Source organism: Camelus dromedarius, chromosome 10 (genome assembly GCF_036321535.1).
Source record: "Camelus dromedarius isolate mCamDro1 chromosome 10, mCamDro1.pat, whole genome shotgun sequence".
NCBI lineage: Eukaryota > Metazoa > Chordata > Mammalia > Artiodactyla > Camelidae > Camelus > Camelus dromedarius.
The window spans coordinates 19201178-19221271 of record NC_087445.1 but is presented as its reverse complement, the minus strand read 5'-3'; the positions used below and the strand labels follow the sequence as shown (position 1 = coordinate 19221271).

The 20094-nt window shown below is 36.3% G+C and overlaps 1 protein-coding gene and 1 non-coding gene across 9 annotated transcripts in view; both read left to right on the top strand.

The window, feature by feature from the left end:
- The window catches only part of FOCAD (focadhesin), a 234736-nt gene that overhangs the window by 66731 nt on the left and 147911 nt on the right, over positions 1-20094 (top strand). For all 8 annotated transcript variants that reach the window (XM_031449632.2, XM_064490168.1, XM_031449629.2 and 5 more), the window contains 5 exons: positions 285-489; positions 3682-3888; positions 5672-5759; positions 8656-8858; positions 16796-17053. In XM_031449632.2, the coding sequence (XP_031305492.2) occupies positions 285-489; positions 3682-3888; positions 5672-5759; positions 8656-8858; positions 16796-17053 (961 nt within the window). The remainder of the gene's footprint in view (positions 1-284; positions 490-3681; positions 3889-5671; positions 5760-8655; positions 8859-16795; positions 17054-20094) is intronic.
- Positions 14310-14437, top strand: LOC116152837 (small nucleolar RNA SNORA30/SNORA37 family). The gene has a single exon (XR_004136541.1). It is a non-coding gene; the product is annotated as a small nucleolar RNA SNORA30/SNORA37 family (small nucleolar RNA).

The window sequence follows — 20094 nt, the reverse complement described above, 5'->3', positions numbered from 1 at the left end:
GTCCTGGAGATGTAGATGCTACTCTGGTGTGCAGGTACAGACCCTCCTAGTCCTGGGCGTCAGGCTTATGGTTTCCAGGTGTTGAATCATTCTCCGCAGTGTACAAAGAACTGTTTGGCATGGGCCTAGGCGAGTCATGGTAAAATAGAAGAGTCATGAAATAAAGTTACACTCAATGGTGTCATAGTTTATGATATGTCATGAACTGTAAGTTGATGTTTGACACTTACTGTTTGGTATTCTGCTTAATTCAGTGACTGGGTTATGCATTACATGACTTGTAGGTCAGAAGTTTCATGTATCCAAATAATGGCACCGTTTCTGTGGTATCTGTATTGTGAACCATCCCAGTTACAAGAATATTCTAAACTCCGACTAGCTCTGCTCAAAGTCTTACTTCAACCCCGGGCTCTTTGTGACAAAGAACAGCCATCAGTATTGGAACAACAGATACTTCAACTGTGTTGCGACATGGTTCCATGTTTGCAGGTAAGGCCTTTCCTCCTCCTTCACTAATAAGAGGGTCAGCATTAGTAAGTGTCGATTTTTATTGTACATAAAATAGAACCTATGTGATTTGGCAGACTGGCTCTGAAATTGCTTGCAGGGTTTTGGAATTGATAAAGGAAACAAATCGAGATTTCACTTTAATGTATACAATGTTAACTAAATTCACAGAAATATAAATCAGCATAGTCCACTGTATGATTAGTAGGAATGAAAACTTCGTTTAAGAAAGACTTCTCAGGGAAAACAATTTTGAGTTGAATTTCTCCTTGTGCTGGACACTGGGAGTGTTGTAAGGACAAAAAAGTCCTCTTTGTGTAAGTCAGAAAAAATGCATCTCTCTGGGCAGATACAGCCGTGGGGATGCAGGGCTGGACCAGCTGAGTGCTGGCTAGATTCTAGTTTCCACATGTCCCCTTACAGCATATGTGGTGACTCTGATGGACCCTGCTCTTGAGAAGCCCTCATTCTAGTAAGGGAGCTAAAACAAACATACACATTCTTATAACAAAGTAGATGGATGAAAGATGTTTAACAGAGGGATGCATAAAATGCTTAGGAAGTTCAGGGGAGAGAGAAATTTGAGCGGATGTCTCTATAACCGTAGTTGTGGTATGATTTTAGTGTAGTGATTCATTTATCCCATCCCACCATCCAGGTTTGTTGTTTGCCTAGAATCTGAGCACCATGCTGCTTAGCTAATGGAGGAAATTTGTGAATATTTTTCGGGGTGATCACCTGAGGTCACAGATGAGCTGCTTTAAGTTTGTGTTAGCAAGGAATGACTAGAGCGGATCTTTTGTGACTCATAAATAGACTTCCCTGTAATTAAGGCAGAGAAAAGTTAATTAAAATGAATTCTCCTGTGGCCTTTTCAAAGTTTTTGTTTTGCAGGGGCAATAAAGCAATGTATAGGCAGAACATCTTGAACCAGGGTACACTTTTTCCACCGCATGCTTGTGTTTCCCTGTTCTGTGCTCTTTGGTAGATGTTTGCCTTCATCTTCATCACCGTATACTGACAAGCCTAAATACTTCTAGAAGTGAGCTCTGTGGAATATTTCTGGGAATCTGGTTTGTTAGTATAGTCGAGATAGGTGAGGAAAAAAACTATACATCATTTGGCACTAATGGAACTAGCAACATAAATAAATTTAATCACTTAACAAATCAGCTTTACTGGAATGAAGAATCTGAGTGTTGGGAAGGATCTTAGTGGCAGTGTAATCCATTTCCCACTGATTACAGGTATTTCTTACACTCTCTAAGAGACAACCATCCCACGACTAATTATTAGTGGTAGGAAGCAGCTATTTTGCAAGGCAACCATTTATTTTATATTTTTTTTATCAAGTACTTCTTCTAATTGCCCTGCACTTTGCTAAGACTTTACTCTTTAGTCCCCATTCTTCTCAGAACACAACAAAATAAGCTTTTAAAAAAGCCCATCTGCATCCTGCCTTGTGCTGTTTCTTTCTTCCTTTCTTTTCTTCCCTTTCATCCTTTACACCTTCCCTTCCTCTTTTCTTTTCTTCATCAATTTATTTCTCCACATGAAATGGTTTCAGCTTTCCCCTGGTCTTTGCTATGAATTTTCTAGTTTATTGGTGCTCAGAATGTGTTACTGTGAAATGTTCTTCTCAGAGGTGAACACAGTACTGTTGATGTGGTCTGACTATACTGAGCATTTCAGTGTAATATAATATAATATAATGTAATATAATATAATGATTATATTAATTAAAATTTTTTTCTTTAGAAATAGCCATCAGCCTATTGACCTATGATGAGATAATGGTCAGTGAAACGTCTGTTTCTTTTTCTTCTCACTCCAATTGTTTTTCCATTTTGTATTTATGGTATTGTCTTGTTTTGGACTTACCTGCCTTAAACTTCATTGTTGACTTTGGTCCCAGTAGTTCTTTCTTTTTAATTGTTACTCTTGTCATCACACATATTATCTTTGCACATGATCTATTTCTACATAAAGATGAACCACTCCTTCCAAAGTATTCTTGTTAGGAATTTTGGTAATGTTTAAGATTAGAAAGCCTTTAATACTAACTTGCTGAGTTGTCTTGCAAAAAAATTTTTTATTATGGAAAATTTCAAGTATGTACAAGACATGCATTTAAGGAAATATATGGGCAAATAAATATGAGGCTTTTCTTTGTTTTAAATACTTTTCTTTTCAGTGTGGCCTTTTCCCCTTTGCATTGTGTATTTGCAGAAGAGTAAAATAATTTAGCTACTGGACTGTTTACATTTATTTTTTATAACTTAGTCTTTTCTCCTATCTCCTTCCCTTTAATCCTTTAATAGCTTTTTTCTTCTTGTTAGGAATTAATTTTTCTCTCTGTGTACAACTTATAGTCATTGTGGGTTATTATGGTGGTAACGACTGGTGAAAGGTACAGCTGGTCAACTGTAGGCTTTCCTCTTGATGCATTTAACAGACACAAGGCTCCTGATTGAAGCAGATGGTTCATTGTTTGTAATCTCTGGGAAATGCCAATGTGTCTGCAAGCAGGACCATATCCTTAATACTAACTCCAGAATTTTGATCAGAACAGCTGGGTTTGAATTGAATTGGGATTTTCAAGAGCACCCAAGTCCTTCCTATCTAATACATTAGCCAGTTGAGAAGACACCCTACCATTTGAATATGGTCTTTCATTCCATCTGCCAAGTGTGGAAATGATGCTCTTAGTTAAGGTTGTCTGAACAAATTTCTTGTAAATTAAGGACTCAATAGTGCATTAGAATAACATGCTAACCCTTTTCTTCCAGGTAGCTATATTGGAATTGTAGAAAGGAGAGTTCATTTGGAGAACTGAAAACTGACTTTTTAATTTCATTCAACATGTTGGCACTGTCATGTAACTTGTCTTTAAAAATCTGCACTCAGAGTAGTTAGAAAAATAAATGAAAAGAATTCATGCCAGCCAGTAGTAACAAAAATAGTAGCACATTTTGTTTTGGTTAGTGACAAAAGGAGAAGGCACAGTTGTGTAGTTTAACTCTCTTTGAGTTACATAAATTTCTTCATCTCTTTTAAATCTATAAAGTCTATAAAGATAGAGAAGAATATTTTATTGAGAAAGCTTATATAAGCGAAAACGATCCTTTGCTTTGTATATTACTTAAATATCATATCATGATTTTTTTCAAACAGATAAAAGATTTGATACAGACAACAGAAGTGATGCTGTTTATCGAAGAAGTATATTTAAGTCTTTTGCGTCATCCCATTTTCTGGAAAATTCAGCTTACCCAGCTGACCCTTCAGCTGCTGTGTGTCTGTGAAGTCAGCTTAAACATAACTGGGGAATGCTCATCTTTAATTCACCTTTTAGAGCACAGTGTTGAACTTCTGAAGGAGGTAAGGATAGTGAGAAGTTTTAATATGTCAGTTACCACTTAAGTGAGTCTTCGAGCACACTAGCAGGCTGTGTGCTCTTTTACTTTATTGCAGATCAAAGGTGTTTTGATCTAATACTATTAGATCATACTACTAATGTACTAATACTACTATCATTTATTATGAAAATGAGTCACTAAATACTCTTTGGAGGAACATTTAAGGGTCTACCATTTGGCATTTTTAAAATATATTCGTGTAGAACACAAGTATTGAACACTTACCTGCTAGACCCTGTAGAATAATACAGTTGACCCTTGAACAACGTGGGAGTTGGGGACACCAACCCTCCACGCAGTGGAAAATACACATGGAACTTTACGGTCGGCCCTCCGTATCCGGACTTCTGCACCTGTTTGTTCAACCAACTGCTGATTGTGTGGTACTGTAGTACATATATGCGGGAAAAAATGTGTGAGTGGACCTGCACAGTTCAAACCCATGTGTTATTCAAGGGTCACCTGTACATAGCTGAAAAAGTACACTCAGTGACCTCAAGGGACTTAACTAATATGCAAATAAATAATTGTAGTCCAATAAAGTAAATGCTTTTATGGAAGTATATTTAAAGTACAGTGGGAGTACAACTTGAGGGAAGTAAGGCTTGAATTCAGATCTGAGGAAGTCACAATAGGAGCTTGCTTGGTGCAAACCAGAAGTTGGGAAGGCATTCCAGCAGCGGGAACAGCATTTGAGTTGGGGACAAAAAGTGTGAACTCCAAGGGTTTTGCTGTCATTGACTCCTGTGACATCTGTGGTCCAGTATAAAGGCATTTCTTTACTTCTTTTCCCCAGATAGGCTTTGAATTAGCCTTGATTCCCCCAGAAGTAGACCCTGAGTTTCCCTGAGGGCCAAAGTAGAACCTGGGTTTCCATAGGCAAAGGCTTATGCAGCAGGAGTTCATTTACAGGTGTGATCTCAGGAAGCAGTGGGCAAGGGACAACAAGAGTGAAATGTTAAAGATGGGAGAGGCAGTACAAGTGTTATCAGGTAGGTATTTCTGTTGTGCAGGTACTTGTGTAAATTTCAGAATGGAGTAATTTTAGCAAAGTGTGCTGGACCTTTCTTCTTAAGTTCCATAATATGTTAATGTTTTCCTTATTTAGAAACCTCAAATAACATCTTATGCTACTTGCATTTTACATATTAGAGCTTAATATACATATCCTAGTTTTTCTTTTTCACCTCATTTATATACTTGGTGAAATTAATGACTTGGAGTTTCTATGGTTATTGCTTTGCTACATTTAAATATACTTAATAAATTACTGTAATTTAAAAATAATCTCTGCTTCTCTGGCACTAATGTTTCTTTTATTATAATACCATGATTTATTAAAATTTGTTAAATATGATTTATTATGTAAGCTATATAAATGAATTATGGCTGTATTAGGTAAGCAGACAATTGAGCTACTTTCTGGAAATGAAATATTCTTAAGTATTTCAGGTAGTTTTAGTGTTTTACAAAGATTGACTGTTTTGAAGACTACAAGTTTTCCCTCTGAATTAATTTGGTTTATATCCTAATGGTTTTTGGCCACGTATGATAACATTTGAATTTGTGTGTGACTGCTGTGGCATTAAACAATTCTTCCTTTAATAGAGCTGGCTTACTGTAAATAATTTTGTGTAATAGGTTTATAATATTTCATGTTAAATATACTCTTCCTAGATACATGTTAAACAGCCATGGCTCTAGAAACTTCTTTAACTCTTTACTTTTTTTTCCTTTTCTTTTAGGATTTTCCTGTTGTCCCGGTCATAATTGGAATAGCTTTACTACTTCTCCAGACTCCAGCAAGTCAGCAGAAGCCAATCTTAAGTCTAGGTAAATAAAAATACACTCACAAGAGTAAAATGTTAATGTAACACGAGTGTTGGCAGGTGTTACCTGAACTATGTAGCATGCTGTACTGTAGAGTCCTGGGTACTTTGAGTGTCCATGCTGAAATTTGTCTGTTAAATTATTATCAAATAGAACTTTCTTGTTCTTATCCAGCAAGGGAAAGTGTTTGGTGCAAGGTTCCATTTACTGTAATTTTTCAAGTGTCTCAGCTGTTCATTAGGACATTATTATCTAAATCATGTAGCAGTGACATTGGTAAATATTTTGAAGGGCATGTCAGTTTATTCACAGTTGTACAGCAAACTGAGAATTGGTAGCATAAAATGCTTGAAGCAAAATAAACTTTATCACTTGTATTTATTTTTGAAACTCTGTATACCTTTACTGTTCAAAACTGGTTCTATATTGAACAAGAGTTAATTTATGATTATTCTATTAATCTAGCTAGAACAAATGAAAGATAACATTCTTCTGACTGTCCAGTATTGATTTAAAGAAAGGTGAGGAATGGGGCTAAAGGAAGGCAAAAAATGTTCTGTTTAAAAATAATGTGATAAAGAATTAAGTTGCCAGGTCTGGCAGATTGGCAAACATGTCACATTTTTGAAACATGGCTTTTGCATTAATGTTGCCTCACTTTGCTTGGTCCAGTATAATCCATATAGTAATGTAGGATCTGTCTAAATTGTGATGTATGTGTTATGATGCCATGGTGCGTTGATAAGTTCCCACTTTCATTTTTAAAAGATGCTTAAGGTAAATGCTGATTATGTAGCTTGTTTTTCTGGGCATTTTGATTCATCATGATTTTGAGGGTGAATTTTGTTCTTTAACTTACAGTCTGTCTTGGAAATGGCTTTAGCACATGGAGGGAATCCTTGGCTCTTTGAAGGGCTTTGATTCCTACCCTGCTTTTGCTTATTGTCTGTAAGCACTCTGTACCCTCCTCTGGTATGCACCAGTCTCTTTCTGAACTGCTTTTGCCTTTTTTTTCCTTATAGCAGTGCACATGGCATCCTCCTGTAGGTGTCATTTTCCAGTGATGTTACTTCTGACAGCCATAGTTTTACTACTTTTTAAAAACATCTTTACTTAGGTAATTTTATTTACCATGAAGTTCCCTATTTAAAAAATTTTTAACCCTTTTTAAAAATTGAAGTATAGTTAATTTCCAATGCTGTGTTAGTTTCAAGTGTACAGCAAGTTTCACTATTTTTAAGTGTACAGTAACATGCTTTTTAAAGTAAATTTACAGAGTTGTGCAACCAGCACTACAATCTAATGTTCTAAAACATTTGAATCAACCCTCCCACCCAGATTTCTTTGCCCATTTGCAGTTAATCCTCATTCCCACCCTTAGCCGTAGAAAAACACTAATGTGCTTTCTATCTCTAAATTTGTCTCCTCTGGGTATTTCATATAAGTGGATTTCATTTGTTTTTTGACCAAAAATTTTTTTCAAAGCCCTGGAGAAACCACATTTCATTCTGAAGTTATAGTCCTTTATTGTGGCTCATGTATAATAGGATAATATAGGACCAAACACTCCAATACATTTATTATTTCTTGCATAGCAGACTTTTTCTTTTGTAAACCAGTGTCTCAGATTCGAAGTTACCTTAGATAGATTAAATAAACTATATTGAAAACTACTGAGCCAGTATGTCATGTTGAAAAGTAAAGAACTGTTGTTTAGTATATTGGGAAAGAATGTTCAAAGAATTAGGATAACCAAGAGAATATTGATTATTTCAAATTTAAAAAATGCATAGCTCTAATACAATGTTATGCTTCTTAATTATTAACACTGGCCTTGATTGTAAATAGCAATTTATCAAGATGCCTGGATGATACTACAGAATATAAAAATACTTGTATTATGTGAGTTTCCTATTTTGGTAAATATAATGGATTTTCATAATAACTCAGACAGTTGTGGATTAGGCATGTTTAGGCAAAAAATATAAATTAGTAGTGTTAGAGTAACAGGTGGCTGTATTTCATACCATGTTATGGTTTGACTTCCAAGTCATTTATAATATAATACTGGTCATTCATTGACATGATTTAAAGCTTATAGAATTTTTTTGGTGTAGTGGGGAAATTAATTGATTACTTTAATAATCTTGCTGTGAAACCTACAAATAACATCTTTCAGTAAATCAGCATTCATTTCATTCAGTAACTTTGAAAAAAGTATATTTATTCTTTTAACTCATTCTGTTCATAGTCTAGGTGGAGATTATACATATGGGTAAGTAATTGCACATATGTGTATGTTTCTGATTTGTAAGCTGAGTTTCCATGTTTTAAAAAGAATCATTTATAAAAATGGGTTGGACTGTTATACTGGTTATGGACTTTGAGGCTTTCCTGATTTGCTTCTTAGCAATTATAGCTGAAGGACAGCCCTGCTTCACCCTGTTTACTTCTGTCTCTCTTAACTCAGTTCTCAGCTGAGTTTGTCAGAGAAGCACATACGTGGGTCTCGTTACCCACAGATAGGAACTCTGTGGGCTCTTGGCTCTGTTTGTTGAGGGGAGAGGATTGGACAGGGTATAAGAACAAAAGCTAAATTGTTGTTAAAGAAACTCATATTGACCTAAAAAAGAGTTGATTTTACTTTTTGATATATGATACGTATTTTCTCTGAGTATCGTCAAGTTTTCAGTTACATACATGAACAGCTTATTTTAGCTGAGTTAATTTTTACATTCTTTTAATTTCTAAAAGGATAAGATTTATCATGTTAGTTATGTGTCTGACCCAATTGTAAAAGGGTAAAAAAGCTTTTTACATGTTACTCTGAAACAAAATAGCATTTTGTTTGACTGTAGTATTAATTTTAAAAACTGTGGATTGTTGTTTTGATGACTAGCTTTGAAGCTCCTCTCATTTGCTGAGGGTCAGAAAATCCCAAAGTCATCCTTGCTGCTAGTGATGCCCGTTCTGCAGATATTATCTTCTACTGCCTTGGAAGACTGTATATCCACGGATGCAGAGGGACCCTCCAGGCAGGAGTTGGCTCTAAACCTTTTAGAAAGGGTACAGCAGGAGTGCTACAGAGATGACCACCTGAAGGTAACGAGTTCATCCTTGTTTCTCATACATACAAGTTAATTGGTAATGTGGGACTTAATGTCACTGCCAGTAATCTCACCTCCTGTGATGCATCTGTTTGGGTCTAAACGCTGTTCTGTGAGGCAGACGTTAGTACATTCTTCTGGACTGTGACTGGAGAGGGTAGTCCTGCTGGGAAATAAGTTTTGGAAATGCTGTATAGTCTCTCTTGTGTGTTGAGTTTCCAGTGTATATTAGTAGCTAAAGATCCTGAGGAATCCTGCAGCAAAGGACCTAGTTCTGTTTAACCTGGTGCTCCTCCAACCTATGGAGCATGGAACCCTCTTATCTCCTCATACTGTTAATAAGTGCAGCATATTGCTAGGTCTGCGACAGTCCAAGGTGGGGAATTTCAAATACCTGGGAGTTCTGGGATCTGTAAAAACTAAGACTTCCCTTTTCAGTATTGCGCACTGTGCCATATTCCCTGGTATGTGGCTCTTGATGTCTCTTGTGAGTGCCTCATGCTGCTGCCTTCAGTTGGACCATCACCCTCCATCCCTACTCCTGCCTGCTGGGCTTACCCAATTCTGCTTTGTCAGTTTTGCTCTTCCTATTAGAATAATTTTAAAGTACTGTCAGTATCTGGTTAGTGGCTGGGTTCTAGGCCTACATTCGTCAGACTTTTTCTTTTGGTACTTGAGTTTTGCCATCGGTAAAATGTAGTATTACTTCCTATCTACAACTTTTATGGGGATTGAATGAGGATTCAAGAAGATAAAACTGATGAAGCATCTTTAGTCTCTGCAGAGAGAGGCATTACATAAATGCAAGCTAGTGCCACAGTTGTTTTGTCTGCAAAAGCAGAGATGTCTCTAATAATGTGTTGTTAAATGTTCTAGCAGTAAAAATCCAAGCATTCTTATGGATTCCTTGTTACATGCTGTGTTTGACCATGCAAGAGAAGCTAACCTATAGGCAAACTGAATGGATGCTGCAGCTTCCTAAATCCTCATTGTTTGACTCAAACTTTAAAACTTGAAATAGGTAATTGATTGGCATTAAGAGAAAGAAGGTATTGAATCTGCTCTGATAAACTGTGGCCAAAAATTTCTAATAGCCTTTTACCTTCCTTGTAGGTTTACCCATAGAGAATAATAATGGGATTCTGAATGGGGATGGGGACAGGGCACTATGTGTAAGAGTTCTGTTCCTTTAAATCATGAGTGGTATTTACTGAGGATCACCCTAAATCTAATGCGTAAGTACTCGGCTTACTATTTGCTCAGGTGTGTGTGAATCTTATTCATGAGCCCTAATAGGTGAATTTTCCCTTCAGCAGCTGGTGAAGAGGGAGGAGGAAGGAATACTATTAGGGTATAAATATCCTCCTGATGACAGTGTGCTGCTTTAGGGAGGCTTTGGGTAAATATATGATCACCCTTTTAAAACTTTTAAGCCACAGTTTACTGTTGGCTTTTCTTCTGCACCTGTCCGGGCTCTATATTCCAAACATGCCTATAAAATTAACCTGCCCCAAACTCTTCAAGTCTTTTCCTGGATCTTTGCTTATGCACATAATGTTCTTTTGTCTCCTTTGTGCGACCCACTCATTCTTCAAGATCCATCCAAATGTTCTCAGTCTTCCTGAGTCAATTTATTACTCTCTCCTTTGCATCCCATGCACTTCCAGTATTACTCAATTATGTTGTGTCTTAATTTAGGGGGTTACACATTTGCACCTCCAGCTGTGCTGTGAACTCACTGAGGGAAGGGATCTTGGCCCTTTTCACACTTTGCCTTTATTTTCTAAGCATGTTAATATTTAAATTGTAACGATTGTTGAACTTTTTGTATTCTTTCCACACCAGGTGTTTCTCCATTATGTTTTTCAGCTGATCATAGAGGAGAGAATTAAAATTACTTTAGCCAGCTGTTAAACTGAATACACTATTTTCCACATACTTAAATAAGTTAGGATGTTATCTATTTCTTTATCTTTGCATCCTCCCTACTGGACCCATTGTTTACCCACATGGTAGACATTCAAGAAATTTCCAGTCAGTGAGGAATGTGTGATTCTGATATGCATACAAAAGATCATTTTACCATCTTGACTCATCACAGAAAGACTTTAACATCACAGATTTCTGTTGTTTGTACTTTTATTATTCCTCTTTAAATTGGTGACTAACTTGAGTGTTTGGTTTAGAACTAGAGCATTTCTTCAGAAGTACAATTCTGGTAAATGAAACCAAGGGTAAATATCCTATACCGTGCAGTTCTGTATTACCTATTCATTTCTGAATTGTAGATAACCATGAAATAAAACACAAATTTTAACTTCTTCCAGTTTCTATAAGTTAGAAAAGTAAGATATCAAATCAGCCATTCATCTCCTTAAAATAAAAGATTAACATAATCTAATGTGCTTTTAATATTTTTTAGTGGCATATGAAAACCAGGATCTTTTTCTCTTAGGCTATTAAATATGATATTTAAAACCATGTATTTGTGTTCTCCTAGGTGGAAAAAACAAACACTAGTTGTAAATTCTAAACTGCTTAAAATCTTGCCCCAGAGAATGTGGGGGGAGGGGGCGAGAAAGCACCAGCGTATGAGTCAGGGTCTAGTTAGGAGAAACCACACTGATAATCTGAAGGAAGAAAAAATACAAAGAATTACTAACTAGTAAAAGGTGTTTAATTACTGACAGTTGAAAAGAGGCTTTAAGGAATATTGCAATAATAAATGTAGGGAGCAGCTAGTACTACGGACTGAGTGAGGGAAGGAACAAAATGGATCTCCCCACCCAAGGCTGAGATCACATCTTGTTGGAGAGATTGCAGCTATGGCCTGCTAGCTGATGAAGTGTGCTGGGGGGCTATAGGCCAGAGCTGGTCCACAGGAAGCCATCTGCTGGGGACTCCTGCGTGCCCTCGTAGTCATGGTGGGAGAAATCCAGGAAGCACACAGGAACCTGAAGAAAAGCCCCTTTCTCTGCCATTCCTTGCAGGAGTTTTTCTGTGCCCCCTATTAACAAGGCCTAACCCTGACACAGAGGGCAGAGGAGGAATGCTGACAAGGTGCAGATGAGTGTGGCAAAGCAGGACTAAGAAGGCTGTATTTGCAGCTGAGAGGTAATACATTGACAGCTGGCACAGCTGGTGAGACAGAATCAGGCTTTTCTGGAGGGGAATGAGGGTGGGTGGGTGAAATAAAGTAGGAAAGAGACTTAAAGGCTAAATTCCTCCAGTATATAGTAGGGCAAGAGTCATCGCTGTAGAACTGCTTTCGTCAACAGAAAGATTTAGAGACAGTGTGACTGAGCTAGGGCCTGTCATACATTTATTCATTGGTATTTTGGGATAACATACTTTATTCCTAACATAAACAAAGTACCACGAACTTTATTTCCTTTAATAAAGCAGTGCCAAGTAGGTCTTACTCACAGTTGCTTTGAAGTCATGTGTAGTAAGAAGAAAGCATTTTAAATACTTGTCTCTTAAAAAATAAAAATTTATAATAGATTATTGTTGTCCTATTTATAGCCAAAGATAGCATTTATTGAGCACATGCTCTCTTTCAGAAGTTATATTGGTCAACTAATTTCTCACATTGACTTTGAAATAGGATTTTTTTTTGTTTTTTGCCATTTCCAGCTGTGTGGCTTAGGACTAATGGTTGAACTTCTCTGGGCCCTGGCAAAATGGGCAACAAAGCACCTGCTTCTTGGGGTTGTTTATTAAGCATGCTCCATTCTAAGTGCTTTGCCATACATTAAGTTGTTTGATTTTATCCCAAACTCTTTGAGGTATGTAATATTATTGGTCTAATTTTACTGAAGAGTTAACTGAGGCAGAGAGAAGATAGACAGCTTGTCAAGGGTCATGCAGTGGGAGTGTATTTTTTTTTTTAAGATTTATTGAGATAAAATTCATAAACATATACTTTATTCATTTAAAGTACACAATTCAGTGGCTTTTAGTATGTTTGCAGAGTTGTGTACCCATCACCACAATTAACTTTAAAACATTTTTATTACTCCAAAAAGAAACGGTACTCACCAAATAATACTTCATTGTGTAGATATACCACGTTTTATTTTTCTATTTATCCATTGAATGTCTCGGTTGTTTTCATTTTTTAGCTATTGTGAATAATGCTGTTTTGAACATTCCTGTACAAGTTTTTGTGTGGATGTATGTTTTCATTTCTCCCGAATAGACACCTGGGAGTGGAATTGCTAGATTGTGTGGTAGCTCCATGCTTGATCATTTGAGGAGCTGCCAGACTCCTCCAAAGGGATCGTACCATTTTACATTCCCACTAGCGGTATTTGAAGGTTCCAGTTTCTCTATGTCTTTGCCAACTCTTGTTATTGCCTGTCTTTTTGATTATAACCATCCTGGTGGGTGTGTAGTGCTATTTCATAGTGGTTTTGATTGCATTTTCTTGATGATATTCTTAAAATACTCATGTTACATGTGAAGAAACTGAAATTAGGGACATTAATTAACTTCCCTTCATTACACAGGTAGTGGACAGTATAACTGAGATTCAGATTTTAGCTATTTGACTTTAGAGCCTACATTCTATAGCCTCCACTTTGGTTTGTTTGTTATTTTGGTTTTTGATTTTTTTGGGGGTGCACAGTAATTTATCTTCTTTGTGCTGAACTAGAGAGTAAGTAAGAGTTTCAATTTACAGCGAAACAGTAAATCAACAGTAAGTTGAAGTAAACTGGTTCCTTAAAAGCTTTTGGTTGGAAGTTAAAAGCAGTGAGATCTAGAAATTGACACATTGTAACTGACTGTACTTAAATAATAATAATAAAAAAAAAAGGCAATGAGATCCTGTGCTTCTGTCATTGTCTTCTGAGTGACATGTACACCGAGGATGGTATGGGCTGTCTTTTGGTGATAATCAGCCACTCTGAAGCCTCTCAATTCCTGACTAGATTCTTCAGAGAGGTATGGAGCAGAAGACCATCTTCAGGCTTAGCCTAGTCTAGTCTGCTTCTGGTCTGATGAGTGATTAAATCCCTTCTGGCAAAAACCTGTCCTCCTTTTAAGGGTCTCCAGGTTTGAGTTTCCATACTCCCTATCCCGATCAAATCCTGGCCCCATTTTTGTTAAAATTATAGATAACCGTGGTGATTTTAAGTTAGTGAAAATCTGTATTGTTCACCTGCATTCACAATTTCTTTTTCAGTTCTGTTTAGACAAAGAGGTACTAACAGATGTCTTATTGTTAATTTTTAGTGTAGCTGAACATTTTTATTAAAGTTTTCAAAAATAAAGACTCTCAACTCTTTTACATCTGCAAAAGATGCTTTACAACCCTTTAATATTCATTTAAATGTTATTTTTCTATGTTTTCTTCTTTTTTTTTATTGAGTTAAAATTCACCTAACATTAGCCTCTCTTTTATTTTTAAACACCTACCTTCTCCTCTAAAACACAGGGCCTACCAGCACTTTCACAGGTCCTCCCCCAGGCTGTGGGGCCAGGATTTGGTAGCTGGTGCTGAGAGAAAACCCTTGGTTGCACGCTTGCCCTGGGACTGTGCCACTGGCAGTGTCACTCAACGGGACAGAGAGACCATTCTGTGATCTCTTATTCAACATTGTGCCTTCCTCCCGCCCCTCTAACCTTAGGTGAAAAAACAAAAAACAGAGCCTAAACCTGAATGTAATACTTCAGGCTAAGTAGGATTATTTTTCTATTTCAGTATGTTTACTCTTACATGTCTCTGTAATGTTGCTGCTTTTGACTCAATTTATGGTTCATGGTGATTTCCCATTATTTTCTTTTATACTCATATCCAGCAATTTTATTTTTCTTTCCTAAAGATGACAGGGATAATATTTTCCTGTATTTTGCAACTTTAGGCACTGTGCTAGGTGCTTTATAGATACTGACTCGTTATCTACCTCAATAATTGTGGCAGGAAAGTAGGCATTGTTTTTATTTTACAAATGAGGAAAGTAAGTCTCGGAGAGATTGCGTAACAGCTAATAGCTGACATGGCTGTGCTAAATAAAGTCTTGGCCGTTTAAATCTCAAGTCCAATGCTGTTTGTCATTAGGCTAAAGAACTTGACTCTCGCGTTTAATGAATTTCATCTTCTTGGGGAAAAAAAGTACTTTTAGAGAGATAGGGCTATAATAAATTTAGATATTATTTAGGTTTTAAAATTTATAATTTTTAATATAGTAATACCTTAAAATGGTTCAGGAATTATAAATGGTGTACAATGGGACGTTTCCTTCTCACCTTTGATTCTGGCTGTCCAGTTTCTGTACTCTCAAATAGACAATGAAGGTTAGTTGTTATTAATTTCTTCTGTATTTGTCTAAATACTTTTCTTTTCATATATATTTATATAAGAAAATACAAGTATATAGTCTTCCTGTTCCCCTTTAAAAAATTAATTGATAGCATTTCAGGTACACTATCTGTGTCTTGTATTTTCATATGTGAGATCTTTTCATATCAGTAAAGATAGAGCTTCCTCATTTGTTTCTGTGGTGGGATTTACTTTCAAGTAAATGTTGTCTTTATTCTTAGGCATATACTTGAAATGGTTGAACACCTATGTTCTCACAAAAACTTTTACAGCAATATTCATGGCAGCATTATTTATAATAGCCAAAAAATGAAAACAACCCCAATGTCCATTAATTGATAAATGGATAAACAAACTGTGGTATGTCCATACAATGGACTACTACTTGACAATGAAAAGAAATGAAATAGTGGTATAAGCCACAACATAGATGAACCTTGAAAACATGCTAATGAAAAAAGTTAGTTACAAAAGACCACATATTGTATAGTTCCTGTTATATGAAATGGCCAGAATAGAAACAGAAAGTAAATTACTGGTAGCTGGGGCCTGGGCATTAGAGGGCCTGTTAATGGGTAGGGGGTTTCCTTTTGGGATTAAGAAAGATGTTCTGAAATTAGCTAGTGGTGATGGTTACACAACTCTGAACTGCTGAAATACACCGAGTTACAAACTTTGAAAAGGATGGATTTTATGATATGTGAATTATATCTCAATAGAACTGTTATTAAACTTTTTAATAAAGCTTAACTTTTACTTTTCGTCCTTTCAGTTGTTCCCCTCATCCATGTAAGTCAGTCTCCAATAACAGGATAGTTACAATCTAAAGATTTCTAATTTGTCTCATTACACTCTAAATGAATTGAATTATTTTATTAGCAGGCAATATCTAATTCCTCTTTAATATCTATGGCTTCTCCTGAGCCGTTTGGACCCACAGCTCCCTTCGGCAGAGTGCTGTCCATTCTCTGCCCCTGACTGCACTACTTTATTTCTGTGAGGAGCCATTGCTCAGATTGAGTTAAGTATAACCTTTTCTTTGGGTATCATTTCAATTTAGAGCTTTCAGGCTATTTCTTATTGCAGCAGTTATTCACAATTATTAATGAATTTCCAGGCTCTAGCTGAACCAACTCTGTTCCTATCAACATACTGTCTGTTACAAAAATGAATTGTGCTCAGTCCACGTCTGCCATCTGCCTGGGGCTTGGAGCTGAGCAAATGCAGTGTTGTTTTTCTTCCATTTTCCCTCTTACTAGGGAATACTTCTTAAGTGATAATGGCTTTTTCCAATCTCTCTTGCCTCTGGATTTTGTGTATTGATCTGTTATTTTTCTGACTTAACAGGGAGAGCGAATGGTAAACATGAGGAAAATTTGTAATAAACTCTTCTGGACTTCCATCTAACAACTGTTTTCTTTTTGTGCAACCCTTTTAGTTTAAATACGTGCAGAAAGGTTTTGGGCAGGAATTGAAAATGTTACTATCATTTTGTTGGAAGGATTGATTCCTTGACAAAATACAAAAAATAAATGAATGTCAAACGTGTATTTCTGACAAATAGATTTATCTCATTTATTCATGCCTTATTTGTATTTATTTTTCAGCTCTCCTACAAGCTTGTGTTCCCCGTAACCAGCATGTATGGTTCAATATTTACAGCCTGGAGGATCCTTGAAGTAATGAGAGAAGAGTCTGCGGCAAGTAACTGGTTGGCTTCCGTCGAGTCATTGCTCCCTATTACCACAGTGATCCCTGTGCACGTCTTTCTCCTGCTGGCTTACCTCCTTGTTGAAGACAAAGGACGAAATCTTCACCAAATCCTGAAGGTCATTACAGAATTAGCCCAAGCTGACTCTTCTCAGGTAAAGCAAGAAAATAATGGACTAGTGATGGGGTAAAGCTTAAGTTTTGCAACTGTAGATCCTTCTTTCTTTGTGGATGATTTTTAATCAAAGCTTTAATAGACAGGTTGCCTTTTTGTTTGTTTTTGCTATCTTGATTTTTTTCCCCCCCAGTTTTTCTTTTTTCTCCTTACTCTGAGTTGATGTGTACTTAATGATGGGAATATTTCTTTAATGAAAGCACTCATCGAAAGAGAATCTACCCATGATGCTAGTTTGATGTTCTTGATCTTGGTGGATTTGCTGATTTGTAATCCTTTCATTAACTCTTGCAGCCTATTCCAAGTTGAATAATCCTTAGTTCTAATATCAATGTTTTAAGGTGGAAACATTAATTATTTCAGAATAAATGTGCCTATATAATAGACATTAATCTCTTTTTAACTTCTTGCAATTTGATCCTGTTTTTATTCAGTCATTTAATAAACCAAAAAATAATGGGTCCTTGTTGTATATGATGCTGATGTACCTGCTGGGATGTGAAGATAAATGGTCATTTTTCCTGTCTGCACAGTTCTTGGAGTGTAATAAGAAAGCTGTCAGACACTAACAATAAGATTCACCTCACCACCTTTTAAACTACCCGTATATTTAGCATAGTCATCTGTGATTTTTTCCATTGGATAGAATCTCTAGAATACATTTCCTGTGAAGGGAAGGGTTTCCTAACCAAGTGGATATAGTATTTTTGTTACCCTCTATATCTTAGTATCTGTGCTTGTGTTTCTTTTCAAGCATGGTGAAGAAAAAATCCATCTCTTCATGGAAAATTATGTGTCCCTATAGGAAAAACTTTGGTGGTGAAGGTGGGCTAAATGTTTCTTTAATATACGAAGTTAATGTGTTCAGAATTCCTTTTTGTCTCTAACTTGTCATGCTCATTTCTTCTTGTCGAGTGAATAACTGCTGATATCTTACAAAAGTTTGCCCTCTGATGAGACCTCTTCTGGTCTGATTCTGCAAGTGGAACCATATATACTCAGAGTACCTTCAGCTCATCATTTCAACTTGCTTCCTACTTTATTTCTCCCTTCACCTTCTGTAACGATTTTGCTTCTACTGCATGTTTTCTTTCAGTGTTGACACCTTGTATGATAATCTCTTTAGAGTGGTTAATGCGCAGACACTGGAGATTATTTTACGAAGTCATATATTAGATTACCTGATCTATGCCACCATTATAAAACATGTATTACCTCAATATATGTATTGATACTCTGGAAATGCATTTAGTCTTTGAAATTCTAGGGTGATCCAATATCCTTATAAACATTATTTGTCATGTGTGCCGTGCAGTGGAGAAGGTTGGGAAGCACTAGAGAGACCATCCAGGTACATTTGTGTTTTCAATAATTGTTTATTGAGAAGCAGTTCTAGAGGCTGAAGTCAATATATTATATTTCCGTTGATTATTTTTTGGATAGTTTTGAAAGAAATGAGAAAAAATACCCAGTGTGATGTTTTGTTTGTTTATTATGTTTTCGGGGCTTTTTTGTGGGGGGGGGGATGATTTATTTTATTTATTTATTTATTTTTGGTGGAGGTACCAGGGATTGAACCCAGGACCTTATGCATGCTAAGCACGCACTCTGCCACTTGAGCTGTATTCTCTTCCCCCCACCCAGTATAATTTTGTTAAGATGAGTGGTAGGGTAAAATATTTAAATATAGTTACCCAAATTCATGCAGAAGCAAAGGCAATATAATTAATAACTTAGAAGTGGAGTTATTTAATTCTTTTCAAAAGGATAAAAGAAGACTAGAAGTCTTTTCTTCACTTTCCCTTATGAAGTGACCATATCATATCACTGGCCTTCAGCTACAAGGTAAAGCAGCCAAAAAAAGAGGCTTGAATATTTTGAAAAAGCAAATTCTCTAATTGTGAGTAGCTACTTGGAGTATATTCAGTTAGATAAGTTAGGGTTGTGATCTGTTATTAGAGGAGTGTTTTCTGTTTCTTTCATTAAGTTGACATGACTACTTAAAATGTATTCATATTTCATGTGTGTTTGTCCTTTCTTACCTTATAGAAAGAAGGTATATTATATTTAAACAGTCATTGACTCAGATTCATGGGGGAGTTGATACTAAAGAAAAGTCTTAAACTACTAATAAGCAAATGCTAAATAAATAGGTAGGTAAGAGTAGTTTAGAGGCTGTCTTCTACCTCTGTTTTGGTGGTCCCTTAACCTCTATGGTAGAGTTCACTAGCCTGCAGTGTGCTTAAGTATTGTGTTTGTGTGACACCATAATGTATTATAAGAATCCTACTGTAAGAGGATTTGAAAAGTTTGAAAGAGATGTGCTGTAGTTGAAGTATGTTTGGAATGATGGTGATGATGATGGTTAATTCCAAGGGATTAATAGTAATTATTAATATTAATTCAAATTATCACTATCAACTAGTAATTTTGTATTAGTAGTATCAATGATGATAAGAAAATATGCTTTTAAAATACTTCTTACTTGTGCAATTTGTTGGGTCCCCTTCCCCAGTGTTTTCATCCTTAGTCCCTCTCGTGCTGCTCCTGTGGCATGCATTTTCCACCGGGTTTAATACATTTAGGGGCGTGGAAGTCTAATGGCGCTAAGTAGTCTGAGCGGAGCTTGGCCTTGTGAGTACCATTTTAGAGTTAACTGGATACAAATGATGGTGTTAAAATAACTAGATAGCTACTCAAGGCCACAGCAATAAATCGGCACTTGAAAAAATAGTGAGAAACTTTCCCCCTCATATCTAGAAATGCTGTCAGCAGCTACTAATAATCCATATAGTTTTCTTACTCAGATATCATGAGACTTAATTTGCAGAAGATACAAGCTCAGGTCAGGCAGAGCTCAGTAAAAATTAAGTGCCTTTTATATTCTTGGAAGGAATGTCTTAGAGTATTCTGGGGAGAGATCCAAGAATGAGAATCCTGTGTGAATTCCCATGAAAGTCTTGAAAGTTTTAAACACATTGATTTAGTTTAGAGAGAGGTTTTCATGTCATAGTCTGTGCT